Source organism: Dermacentor variabilis, chromosome 5 (genome assembly GCF_050947875.1).
Source record: "Dermacentor variabilis isolate Ectoservices chromosome 5, ASM5094787v1, whole genome shotgun sequence".
Taxonomy (NCBI): Eukaryota; Metazoa; Arthropoda; class Arachnida; order Ixodida; family Ixodidae; genus Dermacentor; species Dermacentor variabilis.
Genome location: NC_134572.1, coordinates 121,069,080 through 121,088,980, shown reverse-complemented (window position 1 = coordinate 121,088,980; position 19,901 = coordinate 121,069,080). Strand labels below are relative to the sequence as shown.

Genomic DNA, 19,901 nt, shown 5'->3' with positions numbered 1-19,901 from the left:
AAACATTACTGTGGATGAATACCAGAATAGCGGTTCCACCCCCTCCCCCCCCATAGAAAGGAGATAAAAAATAAAAAAGAGAGCTCAAGCGCAACACACCTTGCCATCACCATTTCGCCTTTCCGTTGAAACTGCGCTACATTTCTTTAAGCTTGAATTCCAGTGAAGGGGTACTCTTTGCAAGAACTGCGCCATTTTTTTAAGCACGCTATCCGAATTTTTTTTATTGCGATAGTAATTATGCGGACTCTCGAGGCGTATTCACGCCGTCACTGCCGCCGCCGCCGCCGCAGTTGTCATGCTGCCCTTTCAAAATAATGAAGACAACTGTCCGCACTGTCCACGCCACTATCAGCAGAATATATGTATAATTTTTCTCTTACACGTTTAGAGGCCGTGAACTCTGGTCGCGCTTTCGTTTCTGTCACTTAAGCCACCTCAGAAGTTCAGTGCTTTATCCGATGTGCAGGTAACGGTTAATCCCTCAGTAATACCCCGTTAACAAACGAGCACCGAAGTTTTCAAAGCCCTGCTCTTTTCCGTCATCGTTCCGTTCGTTGTGAAACGGCAGAATTAAAGGATCCCGTGTTTCCCTCTTTTAGATTGCGGACGCTCTCCCCGCACAATCTTTGCACCTTCTGCTTTATTCATGTGGCGGGCTAATCGTATGCAACAGGAGGGTTTTAATGTCTGTACAAGAACTGACGCGTCACTGCGGACTAGTGCACAAAAGCTGGAGCCAGACGTCGCGACTCAATGTTCATTATCTTTCGCAATTTGTCGAGCGTTTATCGAGGGAGTTAGGCCCCCCAAGTTAGTTTCTTTTTTTCCGAATTCTAATGTACTCGTCTCGGCTCACTTGATCGTATGCAGAAGGCTTTTTTATGTAATATCCGCACAGAGTGCTCTTCAGCTGTGCAGCCATTTCTGTTCTTATTATGCTTCGCGAAAACGTTTTGCGTGGAAAATTTCGCGTAAAGTAGAAAGAAAAGCTGTCCTAGTAGTGGGCAGTTTGCTGCGATGTTTATAAGTAACCCTAGCAGGAACTCTGCTAGAGATCACATTCTTTTGCGTGATAGTGAATTTTAATTCACTCTTTTTAGAATGTTTATAAGCTAATGAAAGATCATTTAGAAAACATTGGTGGTGTTTCTACTCATCACGTATTTATACATAGGCGTCTGTAGTTATCCTTTCGTAAATCAATATTACTGGACAGATTTAAAGCAACGTCACCCTAGTATAATTAAAGCTCAGTGCACGAGGTACTGTAACGAGAGCTTTCAAAGATAACATATTTTTGCAGACTTCGTCACCACAGTGAAAGGTTAGAAGGTTAGCAACCAATTTGAGTTAAACTCCCCCAATACATTCCTCTATTCAAGCAGTGTGTTCTTTCTCCATTCGAACAGTGTCCGTCGCTGATGCCCACTTTGCGAATTATAATGTAACAGCGCTGTATGCACCGCTTACAAGACAGGTTGTTTAATATGTCATCACCATCTCGGCGGTGTGGCCGCCTAAATAAATGCAGCGAACTATATATATAAAACCGCACATTATATGGGTGCAATATATGCTCTAAATATAATCAGACAGGGGATTTCGGTTAATTTCGTCTGATACTTATAAGCTAATATGACTTCCTTTCACGCGAAACCAATTCATACTATACGTAGCACTCCTGTATACTCCTGCTTGTGTGAGAAAAGAACACAAATCGTTTGAAGCTTTTCGATGATGCAACTATTCTGTGGTCTGTCATTTCTACCGTCGTTCATTGCTTAGCTGGCGAAATGGCCATTATTTATTATTCCGCTTACATATAACAGCTCACAGTATCACAATTTGGCGAACTTGTCGAGCGTAAGCTCACTGGGCGAAGGACAGTGCACGAAAGGCACAATTGCTTTCTCACGTGACATCGTAGCACGAAACTACAAACGAAACCCAGTGACCTATGGATTTAGATTGTTCATTCGTGTTGCCAGTCAGGTAGGTAACAATTTTCGCTTTCACTATTTTTAAGTGTATTTTATCGGCACGTGTGCTTTCCTTCACTGTGCGCTGCAAAAAAAAAAAAAGAAAAAAGGAAAGAAAAAGTAACCCACTGATTTTTCTGTGAACGCTGGCGGTGCCTGGATAGCTTACGTCGGGAAAGGCGAACCGTTCATGAGCTTCCAGACACCCGCCGTGGTTGCTCAGTGGCTATGGTGTTGGGCTGCTGAGCACGAGGTGGCGGGATCGAATCCCGGCCACGGCGGCCGCATTTCGATGGGGGCGAAATGCGAAAACAACCGTGTGCTTAGATTTAGGTGCACGTTAAAGAACCCCAGGTGGTCAAAATTTCCGGAGTCCTCCGCTACGGCGTGCCTCATAATCAGAAAGTGGTTTTGGCACGTAAAACCCCAAACATTATTATTATTATGGGCTTCCAGATGTTCTGAGACTGTAATGTGGTAGTTCAAGCTTTGGTTGGACTCGGCGCTGTAGCGGCATAACGATTAAAATCTAAAATGGAAAGCAGGGTGTGATCAAAAGTTTGCAAAAGTCATTGGCAGATAATGTTTCCTACTGGCACGAACTTAAAAGAGTGCCGGCAAGGCTACACTTTATAAACTATGAAGAGAAATGCACTTTGGATTGTAGCGAAGGAAGTAACTGAGAAACAGTTATGCATATCCCACTGTAATCCTGGTTGCCTGGCGTAATTTTGCTTTGAGGGAGGAACTCGTGCAACCAAAGGACACAGTTGATAAAGGGTGTAATGATGCATCCGCATAGGCAGCTCAGTGACTAAGGCATTTTGCTGCAGAGCAGGAGGTCCCGGGTTCGATTCCTGGCCGCAGTGGACTCAGATCGATGGCGGGGAAGTCCAAGAACGTTCAGGCACTGAATTAAATGGAAGAATTTAGGAACACGTTAGAGAAGCGCCTAGGCAGTCAAAATTAATGAGAAGCCCTTCAGTACGAGTCTCTTATAACTGATGGTGTATATAAGAAAAGTTAAGCCCACAATTGAAAATTTGTAATGCGAGACGCATGCTGTACCCATGATGTCGCCGTCTCGGATATGGATGAAGTGAAAAAGTCTGAAGAGTATTCCTATTTGAGGGACGGCCGATATGGTGAGCGTCCAAGCACGAATTGTTGAACTAGGCATCCCGCATTGAGTGGAAGGCTCAGTGTCAAAGAAATAGATAAGTAATAAAGAGGCAACTCCTGGACGAAGCAAAAAAAGGAAAGAAAGAAAACTGCGACGAAACGCAAATGTACATGCAGTACTCGCCTTACCTCTAATGTATACCAGTCGCACGATCTTAAATCCATTGCCGTCATTTAGACAGCTGCGAATGAAGCAGCCGGTCGACTGACCGTCCAAGGGTGGAACTAATATTGAGATTGAAGATCAGTGTGCGATGCGCTTCCAAGGAATCCGTCAAGCGCAGCGAGCGCTGTAATGAGTGCTCGCACGGTGGAGGGACGCTAAAATGCCTTTCCCTTGTGCCTCGCTGGTAACCAGCTCTTTCGGTATGCGCTTCCATCGAGTTTCCTTCCATCGAGCTTCCTTCCCCCAATTCACTGCGTGAAGCAGCGCCATAATGACCAAAGTAAGCTGTTCAGATATATTCCTGCGTATTTCACACCAGTGTTATAACATACCCCTTGAGGTGCATACCTCAGCCAATTAAACTTCAGTTTCATCATATATCTTGCATCCTCAGAATAAAGAAAATCGTACAACTCAATAAGAATTCAGAATTAAGCACGTTTAATTATTTAGTCAGCTTCGTCAAATTTATGGATCGTGAATCGACTCCGTGCGGGAGCTCTTTTCAGGAATGCCAGATATGATAACATCGACTACTTCGCCTCTAGCCTACTATGAAAGCCCCTTTCCAGCAACTTCAAATATCAGGTTGATCTAAAACATTCTGAAAAACAATGAAAATATTGAACCTAATACGTGACGACATAGTGACAGTAACAACGAACACCTATTTCGTTACCGTCTAACTCCGTTTGCTAACACAAACAAAATATCTGCGGATCCCACATGCGATGAAAACTTCTAAGCGAAGCTTTCGTTTTGCAAATAGAGACGAAAGGTCATTTCCACAGGGAGCCACTTCCCTCAACATAAACATGTTAGGCTCGACCACGCACATGGCACGGTCGATGAGGAAGGAATCACGATGATGAACAACGGCGACGGCATGAAGATGGTATGATGGCAACGCAACGACCACGAAAGCATGACCACAACAACATGGCGACATTAGAATCGGCACAGCAAAACTACTACAATAGAACGACGACAATGACGTGATGACGACTGCATGATAATCATAGCAGGACGACGCTGTAGTATAGCGACAGTGGTATGACGAGGATGGTGTGACCACGATGGCGCGCCAACTATGGGAGGCGACGGTACAACAAGGTAATGGTACTGCAGTCGGCCGTAACTCGCACTATATCCCCTGTTTATCTACACTATGCTTGGTACCAACAACTCGGGCCGCCGTAATTTGTAGTATATACCATGTTTATCTGCACTATGGCCAGTACCAGCAACTCGGGTCGCCTTATTTCGTAGTATATACGCTGTTTGTTTGCATTATGTCCGGTACCAGCCAATAATCCCATTCCGGCCGCCGCTGACACTGTCATCGCCGCCACCCCCACCCCCAGCAGCAGCACCAGTAGACGGAGGAGGAAAATGGAAGAGAGAGGCTAAGATGGTTTCGCTTCTCTAATAACACATAGAAATGGAGACCTTTCAGGGGCCATTTCACCTATGTTTCACACATTTAAAGATGTTCACCGAGTTGATTTCGAAGAATAGAGGGCAACAGTTCCCTTCAAATTCGTTTGTTTCATAATGACCTACGTCACCAACCACAACTAACTATCTGTGGCGGCACCAGGCTGCACTGCAGATGACTAAGATTTCCCCTATTTCGGTATTGCAGAAATGTTGCCGCGCGGTGTACGGTATTAGGGATCGGCGAAGGGCGTGCTACCGAACTACCGAGGTTTGCATGAATCAAAGATAAACTATGCGCCGGTATGATCAATTGCTCGTGTTCGATTTTATGCCACTCTACCGCTTTTCCTGGTTAGCTATTCCGGTTGATAATGTGAGTGGAACGCTGATTTTACCATCTATGCCTTTCCGTCGGTCTATGTGGTTATATGTGAGTGGCTCGGACACCTTCACAACGTGCCATGTATACAGTGCTTCGTTTTGTGCGTATGTTATCGTCCTGGTGGAATCGTGCGGTGGTTGTCACTCAGTGTTCTTATCGTCTCTTGTGGAAATGAACTGTTTCTAAACACCACTGGCGATATCCGACAAGGAATGGCATTGTAATAGAACTGTTACAATATAACAGTCTGTTCCATTTTGGTTCCGTGGGAGGTACGCATCGCTCCCCTTATGTTTGCATTCTTTACCCACGCTCACATCCCATAAACATTGCTGATTTTGATGTCACTTTCTTTGATTTCTAAAGCCCGTGCGAATCGGCAGATATTCCGGAAAATGTAAAACAATGCTACAGTGAAACAGTGTTATGTGAAAGTACCAGAATGCCACAGGTACCAGAATTCTCGACAATAAAAGTGGAATACATTAACTAAGAACGGCCCCATACGACGAGGCACAACTAAGCCATTCGTTGCGAGTACGGAAGAACATCTGAGATCGGGAAGAGCTGAATATGGGAGCCTCAACGCTGAATATTTTGCAATCTGTAGTTTGCAGATGACATGTTTTTCCCAGCAGCACTGTAGGCGACTTACAATAGCAGAGCGAATAACTTATTTGGCACGGTCTAATGTTAGGTTTTAGGAATGTTATGCACAAATGCTTAGCAAGGAAACCGAAACTAACGAATGGATGCCACTGAAGCTGTTGCGCGTGTAAACTTCTACAGGCCAAATAGCCCAAACCGCACATGATCATGAGAACAAAATTTTCGGCCGAGTGAATATCTATTGCCGGGCCTATCCAGGTATCGTGGAGTTGTTTCATTTATTCACATTCTATTACCTTAAGAAACCTATAGGGGCAATATACAAGGGGTGGGCGTACATGCAGGGTTTTTCACTTACGTTTATGAAAACTTTTAAAATATGCAAAGGCTACGTAGCTGGACAGAACCAAGATAATGTTGTTCGCCGTCGCTTGAAGATGCTCACATGTTTTTTTCCATTCAGCCTAATTAGATATTTAATCTTAATTAATTATTGAACTTCTAAATTATTTTAATCGGATTAGAAGTGCCAATGAGAAAATTGTAGAGTAACATGAGAAACTCCCGATACAGCTTTGTGTTGCTGAGTACGTGCTACACAAAAGTATTTTTCCGAGCGTGAAAGAAGCCCACGAATGCACGCAAAGTACCGGCCAGTTACGCAGTGGTTTTGCTTCCATCAATTACATACATAGATAGCACTAATAATTAATGCGAAAGCATATCCCGTACTTTCTTATTCTAAAATATGGCCTGTTATTTTTTTCATGAATATAGTTGCACAGGTTAGGCGGCAATTTGGCAGGACAGGTTGTTCCAGTCGGTTGAATCCTGAAAAAAAAAATGAACCTGCGAAAGTGGTAGTATGAGTGTGAGGGTGGCTAACTTGGTACGCATGCCGAGTGGTTTAGGATATGCGGGCAGCGGGAATAATATACGATGGCTGATTAAGCGCGGTGTGATAAAACTTATGAAAAAAAAATGACCGCCCAAGCACTCCGTAGAGATGGTGAACCAGCGAAGCTGAAATTTGCGGGCCCTGTGTTTATCAATCTAAAGTGAGACTGGTTTAGACGATCGCCTCTAGAAGCTGTGAGACGTGCAGTCAGTGCGAAATGTGTTTGCGCAATAACTTTTTGTGACAAGATTACTTTTTGTTTGGGCAAGATTACTCTTACGTGTATTGCGTCTACAGTGCACATCCGTATATTGGACAACGTGCATATAGTATCTCATTGTACCATAACATAATCACCCGCCACCTACCTTACCCTGTATTTCCCACTTCCCCTTTCCCCAGTGATGAGTAGCAGGCTAGAGACACGCTCTCCAGGCCTACCTCTCCCCCTTTCCCTCCATTAAAATCTACGACGGCTTGGTAGGTTGCCGGATCCTCGGTACGCAGTTGCTGCTTGCGCTCGGCTGCAAGAGCCCGTTATTGTGCCCGGGATGCAGCATCAGCATGGCGTAGACGAGCTCGTTCCCGGTTCTGCTTGCGGCGTCGCTGATCGAAAGCTACCTCCTCCTCGGGACGGCGTATGACGCGTGGCCTACCCATTTCGTAACCGGAGAGAAACTGGTGTGCAGGCGCTAGGCTGCGACGGAGAGCAACAACGTCACTACTGACGCAGCCAGTCGCGTGCTTTCTTTTTTTAGCGCATGGGGTTGCGCCGGAGGAGTATTCGGTGTGCAGGTGACCGGAAGACGTTGGTTAACCATCTGTAGGAAGTGCTTGGGCGGTGATTGTTTTCAATGGCGGCACGCTGACATCATAATAATACAATGAGTGCATGAACCGTATGGCGCGGTTTTGCACTGATTCGAGCGCGTTGATTAGATACGCTTTGGTGTGGGCTGCATATGGCACATAGGTATTCAAGTTTAGGTCTGATTGTGGTTTGATAGGCTTGAAATTTGACTTGCTTTAGGCTTCGTTGTAAAAAATTAAGATATTTATTAGAAGGTGAGATGACGCTAGAGATATGTGCGCGCCAGTATGAGACATTATTAAGGGTAACGCCAATTTGTAAGGCTGCGCAGTTTCTGCGTGTATGTTATTTATTTTGTATGGGTAAGCTAGTAGGTTACGTCAGCGGGAGAATAGCACTACAGTGCATTTGTTTGGGTGAGGCTTCACGCGCCAGCAATCGAAAGATGCATTGTAGAAAAGCAGGCCATAAATTCGTCAAGACAGATTTGATCAGATATGTTAGCAATTCTTTAGTGAAAACGCAGTCATCCGCAAGCATGCGAATATTTGCAGGATAGGTGCAGTGGTGGGTCGTTAATATATATTGAGAAGAGAAGAGGCCTGAGAACATATCCTTGTGGAACCCCAGGGCTACCGGTACGGAATGAGATGTGCTTTTCCTAATAAGGACAAACTGTGAGCGGTTACTAAGGGATGCTTCACTTTATAGCGAAATATTTGGGTGCACATTCGCCAAATATAGTTTTAGTAATTATTACTGACAATTTAGGGATATCATTTAGAAATATAAAATTAATTACATTCCACTTGTGTGCGGCATTGTACCAATGTGAAGTTAAAAAAACTTAAATGATAACTGGAAATATTGAGAGGATGCCAACAACCAACGATGGAGCCTAATAGGATGCGCCTACCGTAGAGACAGGAAGTTAGCGGCATGGACTACACAAGAAACGAGTGTAGCTCACGTTAGCTCAAAAAATGACGGTCTGTTGTAATAGATAAGGAACTAAAATCTATAAATCAATGAACGATGGCAGGGCTGGGATCAGGTGGCGTGATCAGATAAAAAAACGCGGGTAGAGAATAAAGACAGCTTGCGGTAAGAAGGAGCACTGGGATAGCCATTCTTCCTGAACTGAACGAAATATTTGATGATGATGGTAATGAATTACTATCTGTGCAATGTGTTCAATGACTTTACTGTTGAGCAACATTTATAATGTCACTCATGCCAGGGATAACTTCTAGTGGAAAGTCCATTTTCTGAAGGATTTCGTATATTTCCTTTATTCTCGGTCTTAAATACTATCTGCCTAAAGAGTATTTTGTCTTATGTTCATCAGTATACGTAACCGTGCTCACCCTTTGATAATTCAAAGATTAAGTTCTTGGTTTTATGTGCCAAAAGCGCAATCTGATTCCGAGGCCCGCCGCAGTGAGGAACTCCAAAATAATTTTGATCACGCGGGTTTCCTTAGCGTGAACCTAAATCTAAGTACACGAGAGTTTCTGCATTTTGCCTGCTACAAAACTCAACCTGGGAATCGAGCCTGCAACCTCGTGCTTAGCAGGGTAGTGCCATAGCTACTAAAGTGCTGAGGGCGGGCTTCCGTAGTTGAAAGAAGTGACTCTCAAGCTTGGTTCAATTATTGAGTGCGCGGCGTTTGGCCTGCATTAAGAATGGTGTGTATATTACCAAAGTATAGCTTTGTTGGAAACTAAGCCGTTATGTTGCAGCATAAAGTACCAGCCAGGGCGCCTACACACAGTTGGTAACTCTAGCATGCTATGCGGTACAATGAATGAACAGGTTTTGTTGAGTAGACGTTACTTTAACGCTATACAAATGCGTTGGCCACAAACGAGGACGAGTATTATGGAGTTGGTGTCATTATGAAAACGTCCGTCGCTACTGTTCTGGGTTATTAACACGTGTAGCCAGATAAATGTCAATTCCACCTAGGCGTTCTTTCCGCGTTCGTTACTTTTCGCCCAATGACTGCAAACAAGGTCTTACTTTGAAGTTTTTGTGAAGCATGGATACGGGTCCTTAGGAAGCAGGTGAACGGAGATGGTGTGTGTAGCGTTAGCCCGAAGCACTCAGAAAAGATCAATATTAATATTTTTCACCGCTTCTGTAACCAACAAAAATGGGCATGGGCCGCCGCCAAGTCTGCGCTGGTTTTCGTAATTATAGGAGTACAAGTAAAGAAGTGCAACAGCTCTCAACGCATAACAAATAAGGAAATTTTCTGGTGTGTGTTACCACAATTTAGCCATGCAGTAACCTGACCTTGCACTTACATGCTGGTTTCTATGGTAATCTTCAACGGCACAATTCCTGACTATTATTTTACTACACACGTTCCTGCGGAGGTGGCAGAGGTCGGCTAAACACAAATTTAGGGTGTTATTATCTGAATAAAGAACGCTATTGTACTGCAGTTTCTCTAAGTGCGTATATAAAGCAGGTGTACGTTGTTGTATTTTTCATTTTTCTTTACTGAATGCACGAAAGGACCTTTCCACTCTCTTGGGGTCTCGACGAACTTGAACTGTTACTCAGCTTCAGAGAATTCACGTGAATCGCGACACACTTGACGTCGCAGAACCATAGAATAGCATCTATGCAACGGCCGCGATGTTCACTCACAGTTACTGCAAACTGTCGCTTTCCCATCTTAGTTCAGCCCATCTGAGACTGAAAGGCGAACAAATGGTGTCAAATCCCCAGACAGAAAGAACAAAGAGGCTTTGTTTCTAAACAAATGCAGTTTATCCAAGAAGAAAGAAAGTTCGAGGCAATAGAGACCACACCCATCGCAGACAAAATGCCTTGCATGTTATTTGTTGATTTCTCAGCAAGTAATTTTTTTTACATGCTTTGTTTATATTGTCTAAATTCTTTCGACCAAGATGAGTTCAGAGCTTAGAGGGAACGCTTCTGTTCGATTTTTATCCCTTCTCCGTTGCAGCTCTTTTGTTGACACTGTAGCATAGCCGGGGAAAAAAAGGACTGCTTTCTCTTCAAACTTTTAATCCTGCTACATTGACTTACTTTTCAGCACCAAAGTTCTACTTAGATGGCTGAAAATACGCGTTAACAAGAGCAGGGAAATAAAACAAGTTCGCAGTTTATAGGCGGAGCGGTAAATGTGAAGTGGTGTCGGACTGCCGAATCTCTTTAAAAACGAAACTCTGAAGATGAACTTATAGCTATAAACTATTACACGGGAAAAACAAATCAGTCCTTTCGATAAGTATGTACCATTTGAAGTTCTTCAGATTTGTGAAAGCTAAGTAGTAATCGCCATGGATATAATGTATTGCGAACTTAGTCAGGAGTGGAGCTATGATTTTGGCATAGTTGCGTAGCTAGCTTCTCCGGATAGTTGGTTTGGAATAGTTGTGAGAGCTGTCACAACCCACGCACATTACTAAGAAGGCCACGAAAGAAATGCAGTGTTCACTGGTCACTAACATCCAAAAGGGTTTATTTCGGTAAGTGCCATTCCATCACGAATTGAGTTATGGCAGGGTGAGAATGCAAAATGGGGAAGAGGGGAATAATAATAATTGGTAGCTGTTCAAAAGCGCAAGGAACTACACCGTCATTTGGAGTATCTCGTGTAAGATTTCAATTTTTTTCTTATTCGAGAAAAGTACTAAGCTCCTAACAACGAGCTTATTCTCCATATGCTTTATTTAGGTCGAGTCAGCATTGCACCTGCATCCTCTAACATTTTTTCATGCCCTTGCTACATTCAAGTGGACGGTGTGTCAGCGCTATCTAGGCTCGTGCATGATATGCCAATTAATGTTTTAAACGTTAAAGCCAACATCTAAATTTAATGCTCTGTTCTCAATCTCTATTTAATTCCAATTTATTCCTCTCTATTTTCATTGTCCAACGCCAAACCAAAAAGTCCGAGTCTGCTCTTTTAAACACTTCGCGACTGATTTGCTAACCGCTGCGGATGAACCTGTAAAAGCATCAGCTGGTGTTGTTTTGCCGTTTAATGAGATTCGGACTCTTCACAAAACGTGTGAATTTCCTTGATTAAGGTAGTAAGTCGGACGAGTTCGTACTGGTTATTCTTTGAAAAGCTTTTGAAACGAGGGGCAAGGCGAATAAGGGAGGCAGGAGACACTCGCCAGTAACCACAGAGTGTTTAGTGGAAAAGCCGAACTTACGTAGGCAGCTTACAAGCAGGGCGCATACGATGCCCGGCCATCATCATCATTTGCTTTGCCTTAAACATTGGATAAAATATGGCGGCAAAAATTAGAACTAGTTCTGGTTGTGCATGCATGCACGCACGCACGCATACAAACGTTTAATAGGCGCATGCACATGGGCCTTTGCAAGCACGTACGCAGTCACAACACAATATGTTCTTATGCGAAAATTACTGATCAGTCTCAGTGCTAAGAAATAATAAGTACACTATATAAAAACACTCTCACACCGGGAAAAGTTGAATTTAAGCAGATACCTTTCGATGGAACCACGAATAAGGCAAGTACAATTGGGAACCAGTCCGCCCTAGCTTGCGAACTACGTCCTCGGCGGAGGTCTATACGCCTCATCGACAAAACACTTCACATACATCTCAAAATTCCTTCAGATGTATAATGAACCTAAAATCGACTGACACTGGTAATTATTTCGGAGGAAACGTTTCTGCTTAGATCTATTCCCATGTGACCGACTGTCATCGTTTCATATTTTCTAGCGCTCGTGTCACCAAAAAAAGCTGTAGCCATCCGCATCACGTCTCCAGCTGTGCTCGCGCCGAACTCTGCTGCTGACATTTCGTTTAACGACGAATCGTGGAAGCTCCATCTCGAGCTCGGCTCGCTTTTGCCGACCACTGTAGGAGGTCCTATTCACGGCGCGCTGCGTTGTGCCAGACGACCCCGAACGCCAAATTGGTTCTGCCCTCAGGCGACGTGACCTTTCTCCTACGCTTTTCGCGGTTAACAAATTTGCTCAGTGCTCGTGCGCTCGCAAACGATCCCAGGAGCGCAGAAGCGTCTTCTTTATTTTTCATTCCCCACCATACTCTCGCAAAACATCGCTCGCCCTTTTACGCATTCGACATATCCCATTGCCGCAATTACCTTCCGTAGAACGCAAGACCGCCAGAAGAGCGACGTACGGCTTTTGGATATGCGAGCCTCTTTCGAACACGGGGTTTTTAATATCAGCCGCAGTCTTGAATAGACCGTCAGCACGGCTGGAGCCTTCTTTAAATTCATGAGTTGAATAAGAAATTGAGATATCCAGCATTGAATTTGATAAGGAATGTCGCAAAATAAAGACTTCTTCTTTTGCCACGTGTCGGGCTCAAATTTCTTTCCCAGAGCAAAAAAAAATAGGAACCCAAGGAAATACGACTATTTCCATTACCTGCGTACGCAGTTCAAATTACGTGTATGATTGGTCTGAAGCTACAAGAATGGCGTTGGTATTCTTTGTCTGCTTCAGGACTTAGAGTCCGTCTGTCCGCCCGCCCGCCCGCCCGTTCGTCCGCCCGTTCGTCCGTCCGTCCGTCCGTCCGTCCGTCCGTCCGTCCGTCCGTCTGTCTGTTCGTTCGTTCGTTCGTTCGTTCGTTCGTTCGTTCGTTCGTTCGTTCGTTCGTTCGTTCGTTCGTTCGTTCGTTCGTTCGTTCGTTCGTTCGTTCGTTCGTTCCTTCGTTCGTTCGTTCGTTCGTTCGTTCGGTTCGGTTCGGTTCGGTTCGGTTCGGTTCGTTTCGTTTCGTTTCGTTTCGTTTCGTTTCGTTTCGTTCGTCCGTCCGTCCGTCCGTCCGTCCTATGGTCTCGCTACAATGTTCCTAAAGTTGATAGATGAGCGCGTCTTGCGTGAGGGGGATGACGTGCTAACAGTAACAATTCTAGAAAACGCGGTTGCCAGAAAAAAGTAAATTCATGCATGCGTGTCAACATGGTGTAGATTGCTGTACAAGCTGTTCTTGTGGAGTACTGGGGTTCCTACTACGGAATAATTTGAATAGACAGAAGTATTTAGGCAATAAATAGAGGCCACCCGAATTGGACTATAAAACCGTACGTTGGACTATAAAATCAAATGATACATTCGTTTAGAATTCTTTCACCGAGCAGACTACTCAATTATCAAAAACTAATGAAAGGAAAACTGCATCCACCTGAATGTAGCACGAACCTACAAAGGAAACCCAGATGGGTTTCTCAGAAAGAAAGCTTCGCAGATGAGCAAAATTTGTCGGGGTCCGGGATTCGCACCCGGAGCCACTATTTTGCTGGAGCGGTCGCTGTGTCCTCTCAGCTTCCCTAGGGCATTGAAATGCGCGGGCGAATCATTCGGCAACTGCAAGCACAGTAACACCGATTATGGCGAATCTTAAAAGCCAGCAAATTAGCACTTTAATATAAAGAGCTGGCAAGCCGGCCTATTCGGTACGATGACATTTAATTATTCTATAATACGATGCCTTGAAAGAAAATGCACGTAGGATCATCTTGACGAATTGGTTTTCTTTAAATGAACTCTGCCGTACTTCGAATACAATTCTGTTAATTTTACACACTTCTTGACAGCGCATCACAATTCGTTACTGAGGGGGCATGGTGAGTTTGCTGAGCTGAAAGAAACTGATAGAACCTCACATTGGTGACCTGCTTCGAAACGGGAATACAAGTGTCCGACGCTGTGGTGGCGAGAACTGTCGCCACCAGTTCTCGCCACCACAGTTCTCACCACCACAGTGTCGCTATTCACAGTATTTGTGTCAATAGCCTATTGGCGCTCTCGGTTAACAGAATGTCATGAAAGAACGAGTGATTCGAGCTTTATAAAGCGACAGAATAGATTATGGTTGATTATTTAAACTGCTGCCAATGTAATATCGCCAGTTAACCAATTCCATGACGCTGGAAAGACGTGAAAGCTTAAAAGGTATATTTTTTCAGCGTACGAAACACATTAGATGGCCTATAGAAGGATAGATGCGAGCGTTGTTTCATTTACGGGCATTTAACGAAATCATAAGATGCCAGTTATATTTGGAGTGTTCCAACAGTGAAATTTTCTAATCTAACCAAATAAGCAAATTTCATATAAACAATTTCCGAATTTCGAATGCAATATCCGGTACTGTATTTCTAAACACAATAATACGTGAAGGTTATGTAGAATCCCCCAAAAACTGCTCATTGAGATTTTTCACATGGCTTAAGTGCTGACAGTGACCTTTAATTGCATACAATGCTTTTCACAAATGCATGTCCGTTGAACTGAGGTGGTTGTAACTGAGAACCAATTGCTTTAAGTTGTTTGTCCTCAATAAAATGACAGAAATTTAAAAAAAAGAAACGCAATGTGGTACGATGCATATAGATAGTTGAGCTTGTTCAAGGAGGGAAGTGTGATACTAAAGCTCCGTAGATCGTTTTGAAGGGACGGAACCACAAGGCGAATGTTCGAATAATAAGTTGCTTTGCCTAAATAGAAAAGACCAATTTGTAAACATGCTGGCTAACAGTGTGGCCTTTGGAATGAACGACTAAAGATTAATAGACCTTGCGATTTATCTGATTTGTGCATTCGCTCAGGAACTGGTGTCTCAGCACTGTAACCACAGCTCTGCTACTGCGCAATCATTTGTAGTTGTCCTCGATTTCGTGGTTCTTTCTTTGAAACTCGATAACTGCTTAGTCAAACAGCAAAGCTTAGTTGCGTGAGATTCAAACATTTGAACATTGCGCAGCCCCAGTTATTACACGTAGCAAAAGTATGACGTATTCGGCTTCATGTTTGAAGGATCGGCTTCCCCAGCGCTATCCCTATAGTGGTTTATCATTTCGTCCTTACTTTGAAACAATTATTGATATCATACCTTTTACCGCGAAACGTTTTCTATAAGAATGCCTTAACAAAATATTCATGGCCTACGTGCTTAGCGAACGAAAATGCTTTAATGAAACAGAAAATATAGCATCTGATCTCGGCGAAACTTAACTTCCTGGCTTTCGCAAAAAGAAAAACAGATGAAAATGACAGTATTTTGAAGTTCGAGAAATGGATTCCTGTAACGTAAAACTATTCCAATATGTTTTTATTCAAGTCTCCTGACGTCAAATTTACGTAACCAGCAGCGAAGCAAGCATCGGGCGTTAACCAGCAGCGTTGTTTGAAAAGCGAAATCAAGTGCGGTCCTCGTTTATAGGAAGCCACTTTTTTGACTTTCAAAACGAATAGCATTGTTTATATTGAGCAGTTTTTCTGACCTAATTTGATGACACAAGAAGAGGAGCATGCTCAAGTGAAGAGGGTTTCATTGGGACCGAGCCAGCACTGTGAAATATATAACCAGGAGAAAGGTGGAGCCGGCGTCTGTGATTGGTTCGTTTCTCCTTGGTCCGTTTACCATTACTTAGCTTGCGGTGGCTGGTCGAAAATTGCGGCGGCATGCAGCGGAAGGTTGAAGATGTGGCTAAAATGGACCCTCAGCAAAGACGAGTTGGCCGAGCGATGTCGTATAGGCGTCAAAAGGTCTCGATAACGTTACACTGCCACGCAAAATTTTTATTATATGCAAATAAATCCATGCTCCACGGTACCTGCGACTTGCTAGTGCCAGAGCGATCGGCGGGCAGCCATCTTGATTTCCTTTTGGAAGGGGCACTGCCAAGCTATTCAGGAAAAAATTCAGCTTTGTTCGGCATATTAATTCGCCTTGATCGCGTGCACGTCACTATGACGCGGTGAGTTTTCGCGCTTTTATGACGTCGCGCGACAGACAGGTGGAGTGAGCGCAGCTCGAAAACGCTTGACTAATAGCACAGGGTTTTTGACGAAGAAGGTGTCTAATCAGAAATAATTATGTTTCGTTCGTTTGGTATAATCGTGCATAATCAGTGTGCACATATCACATCAAATGGGGAGTTTTCGCACTTTTTCGTGACGTCGCGTGACAGACACACGATGTTGAGGTGTTCCGAAAATTTGTTGACCAGTCGTGGAGGGCTGAGTGCAGAATTGGAATAGAAAAGTTTGCAATAGCTTTACGCTATATAGCACCCATGATTGCTATTTCCTATTACATTTTCTGTTTAAGCATTTTTGGACAAAGTAGAACTCAAATGCTAGCTAGTTTCCTGCAATGCATTACTTGGCGCTAATGTGTGCTGATGTTACGGTGCAGTGCAGCGCCGTGCCAAATCAGCGAGTTCCCGTAAGCAAGAGGCTTGTTGCGGCCGACGTATATTATAGAGAATTCGGGAGTTTCCATCTGGGCATTTTCCTATCATGCACGCTGCCGTCTGATAAACAGGGAGAGTAAAATTAATGGAACAGGAAGCCAGTGAATAGGGGTCAGCATCAACTCCTGAGACTGCATATTTATACAAAGCTCATGTTGCTAATTATTATGTTGCGAGCAGTACGTGTAGTGTGCTCCCTTACTCCTAAAATCCATTGTATGTGTCTGTGTGATGCGCATGGAGGAGCAAATATGCGATAACAACTCACCGTCCCTACGGATCCTGGCAAGCCAGCTCGTCGACTCCGTAGAAAGAGGCACTCCCAATGCAGCTGAAGGGTGTTGCGACAGAAGCGTTGGCAGCAGCAGCACCGACAACAGCGTTGTCACCAGCACCAAACAATGGCCCGAACACCGCGTCGTTGGCAGCGGCACCAGTTTTGGAATTCGGGTGGGCGCCGGAGGGCCCGCCATCACGCTTTGCCATGACCTAGCGGTCGCTGACATTATTCTATCTAGATGGTCAGTATATTCTCCAAAGCGCGTGTTGTCACACGTGTTTTTTTTTACTTTCTGAGTTCCTGTCCTGTGTACTAGAAAACGGACAGCAGTACTCAAGCACCTGAAAGCATCGACAATGCTGTCGAATGAAGCTGGACAATTTCTTTTTTTTAATTTTACAGCTGCTAACTTTGTTGTAACTTGCGAGGACGCCAAGTCAAGTCGTTACCATTGTGTATACGGTCATTGCGAAGCTTTCGGTACGCAGCCTGAGGAACGAGTGATGAAAGCTGCACAAAAAGTAGTTGGAAAACTGCAAGATGCTCGGCCTTGTCGTTCTTTGACTAACATGAAGTGCTGTCACAACTGTCGCGTAGCAGACGTGATGCAAGAACTGGTGTATTATGATATATAGAGAACTGCTAAAAGAAAAAGAATATGTTACCTCTCTTCATAGCGCAAATTTAATATCATAGAACGTCTTCTGGGTCGACCCCATAAACTAAAGCCAGGCAACTTCCTTACGATCATAATGATATCACAGTCATCATGCCATCAAGCACCTCTGAACGCTCGCTTCCGACATTGAGTCAGTAAAGCATGGTGCTCTGCAAATTCCAGGACCAGGTTGAACTAACGCCTCTGGCAATGCATTCTCTTCTTAACTGCATATACAGCAAGTAGTTTCTCAATTTATCTTTCGTTTTCACACAACCGTAAAAACCTTGCAGTGGTCCCGAAGCACTTTCAGAATTGTATCCTCGAATGACACGACAAATGAATTGTGCACCGCAAAACCGCCTACTTGATCTAAAACAGGCATGCCACCTGGAGCTGGCATGCCACAAAGCTTGTCTTTATGACTATCGGCCCTGTTAATTCAGTCATGCGGAAAATTGGAGCGTGGTATTCCGTTAGAAAAGTTCTCTCATGGAAAAGAAAAACAAGAGCAATTTACCGCCCTACAGAAAATTACTGGGACAGATAATGACTTCAATTTTACACGTAGTCACAGCTTGTCATTTAACTGCCAGTGCCGAGTAAAAGCTATAGAGAGTGAACACTTGAAAAGTATTTTCTCCGTCTTTCGCACGAAGATAACCAGCAATCTACTCAGATCCTGGGTGTATACTCATAAGACGTCTCACGATATTGATGGACACTGAGCACGGACTTGCAAATTAGTTGTACGCACGGGCCCGTCCTCTTCACTGAAGCGAGAGGCTACTGCGTCCACCTTGCGATGCCGGCGGCCCCGTGTCGAGCGGTGCGCCACGTGTCTTGTTCGGGCACAATCGCGCGCGCTTTCCCGCTTTCGGAGTTCCGGGATGAGTGAGCAGGAGTAGTAACGGTGGATGAGAGGAGGTAGAACGCCGGGCGCCACCACTGGGTCGAAATCAGGAGAGCGGTACCCACCGCCGCACTCTGCCACTCCACCACATTCTGTGTTTGCGACGGGTCACAAAATCCCACATTGGGCTCAGAACCTCCTCACAGCTCGGGCAGAACAGAAGACCGAGCAGGGATGAGAGCAAGGGGGCCTGAGGGAAAAAAAGCTGGAACGGAGCATGCGCTTTGATGCGCGCCTCTCACTTCGAGACCGATGCACGCCTGGCCGCGTGCAGCGCCATCTGATAGCGGTTGGGAGAACTTTCCCATTCCAAATTTGTTGGGGCGGTTTATGGCTTTGTTGCTGCGGTCGTCCTTTTAAACTTCGTCTCGCCTTTCGCCATATCTTTTTTTTTGTCTTTTCATTCTTCCACGTAATTTCCAGGCGCAGCCGACCACGTAGGCGGGAAAGTTCGCGAAAGAAAGAATGTGAAGCTAGAACCGGCAGATAAGAGGAGTAGAGCGTTACTTTTGGGGCGTCCGGTGCAGCGCTTAGGTCCCTTCGTGTTTCGACAATTTGATTATACCGTGGGTTACCGATGGTGCGGTGTAGAGAACGCACTCCCTCAACTTTTGTTTTTTGTCACTGCATCGCATGTGACTCCCTTAAATTATATTTTAGCACAAGCGTATAATGCTAAAGAAGACCTGGTGAGAACAACCGCCGAGATACATAATAAAAAGAATGGCTGGGCGTTGCTATAAACGGCGAGAGAGGTGCAGGCACCTTATTTTTGGTATTGTACCACTTAGGTTCCACGCCACTAATGTCAAGAATATAGTATGGATCATATTACGGACACAGAAAGAAGCACTAGTTCAACCTGAGGGGGCTTGTCATCGATTTTAATAAAGTATGTACGCATACAAGATAATTTGCATACTGCTTGGAGTAATCTTGTCTTTCCCCCCCAAAAAAAACTCTCGCCTTCATTGTATCAGTCTTTCACCTCTGAGTATTTGCGCCATGAAAAAATATCCGCGTATTAGTACAGCAGAAATTACCAGAAACGGGTGCTCTCTCTTATATGCTCATCTTCTCATTCAAAGTATGGCTGCGTTCTAGTACTCGCTGTACATGGCTTAATCAACAGCTAAGGCAACGTCAGACATATTAAATCTCGTTCCAGTCCGAAGGATTCCTGATTAAAAAAGAAGGCAGAGTCGCGAAGACAACCGAATTCAACAATACAGGCCCCATTTGCCCTCCAAAAAAGATGACGGCTTTACATATTACTTGGAAACTCGACAGGAAAGCCGCCTGCGCACAAGAAAACCTAGTCACGATTTC

The 19,901-nt window shown here is 44.4% G+C and overlaps 1 protein-coding gene across 1 annotated transcript in view; it reads right to left on the bottom strand.

Annotated features, from left to right (window-relative positions):
• The window catches only part of LOC142581959 (uncharacterized), a 52,335-nt gene extending 33,653 nt beyond the window's left edge, over window positions 1–18,682 (bottom strand). Inside the window, exon 1 of the mRNA XM_075691393.1 lies at window positions 16,990–18,682. Within this exon, the coding sequence (XP_075547508.1) occupies window positions 16,990–17,227 (238 nt within the window). The 5' untranslated portion in view covers window positions 17,228–18,682. The remainder of the gene's footprint in view (window positions 1–16,989) is intronic.
• Between the last annotated feature and the right edge of the window lie 1,219 nt (window positions 18,683–19,901).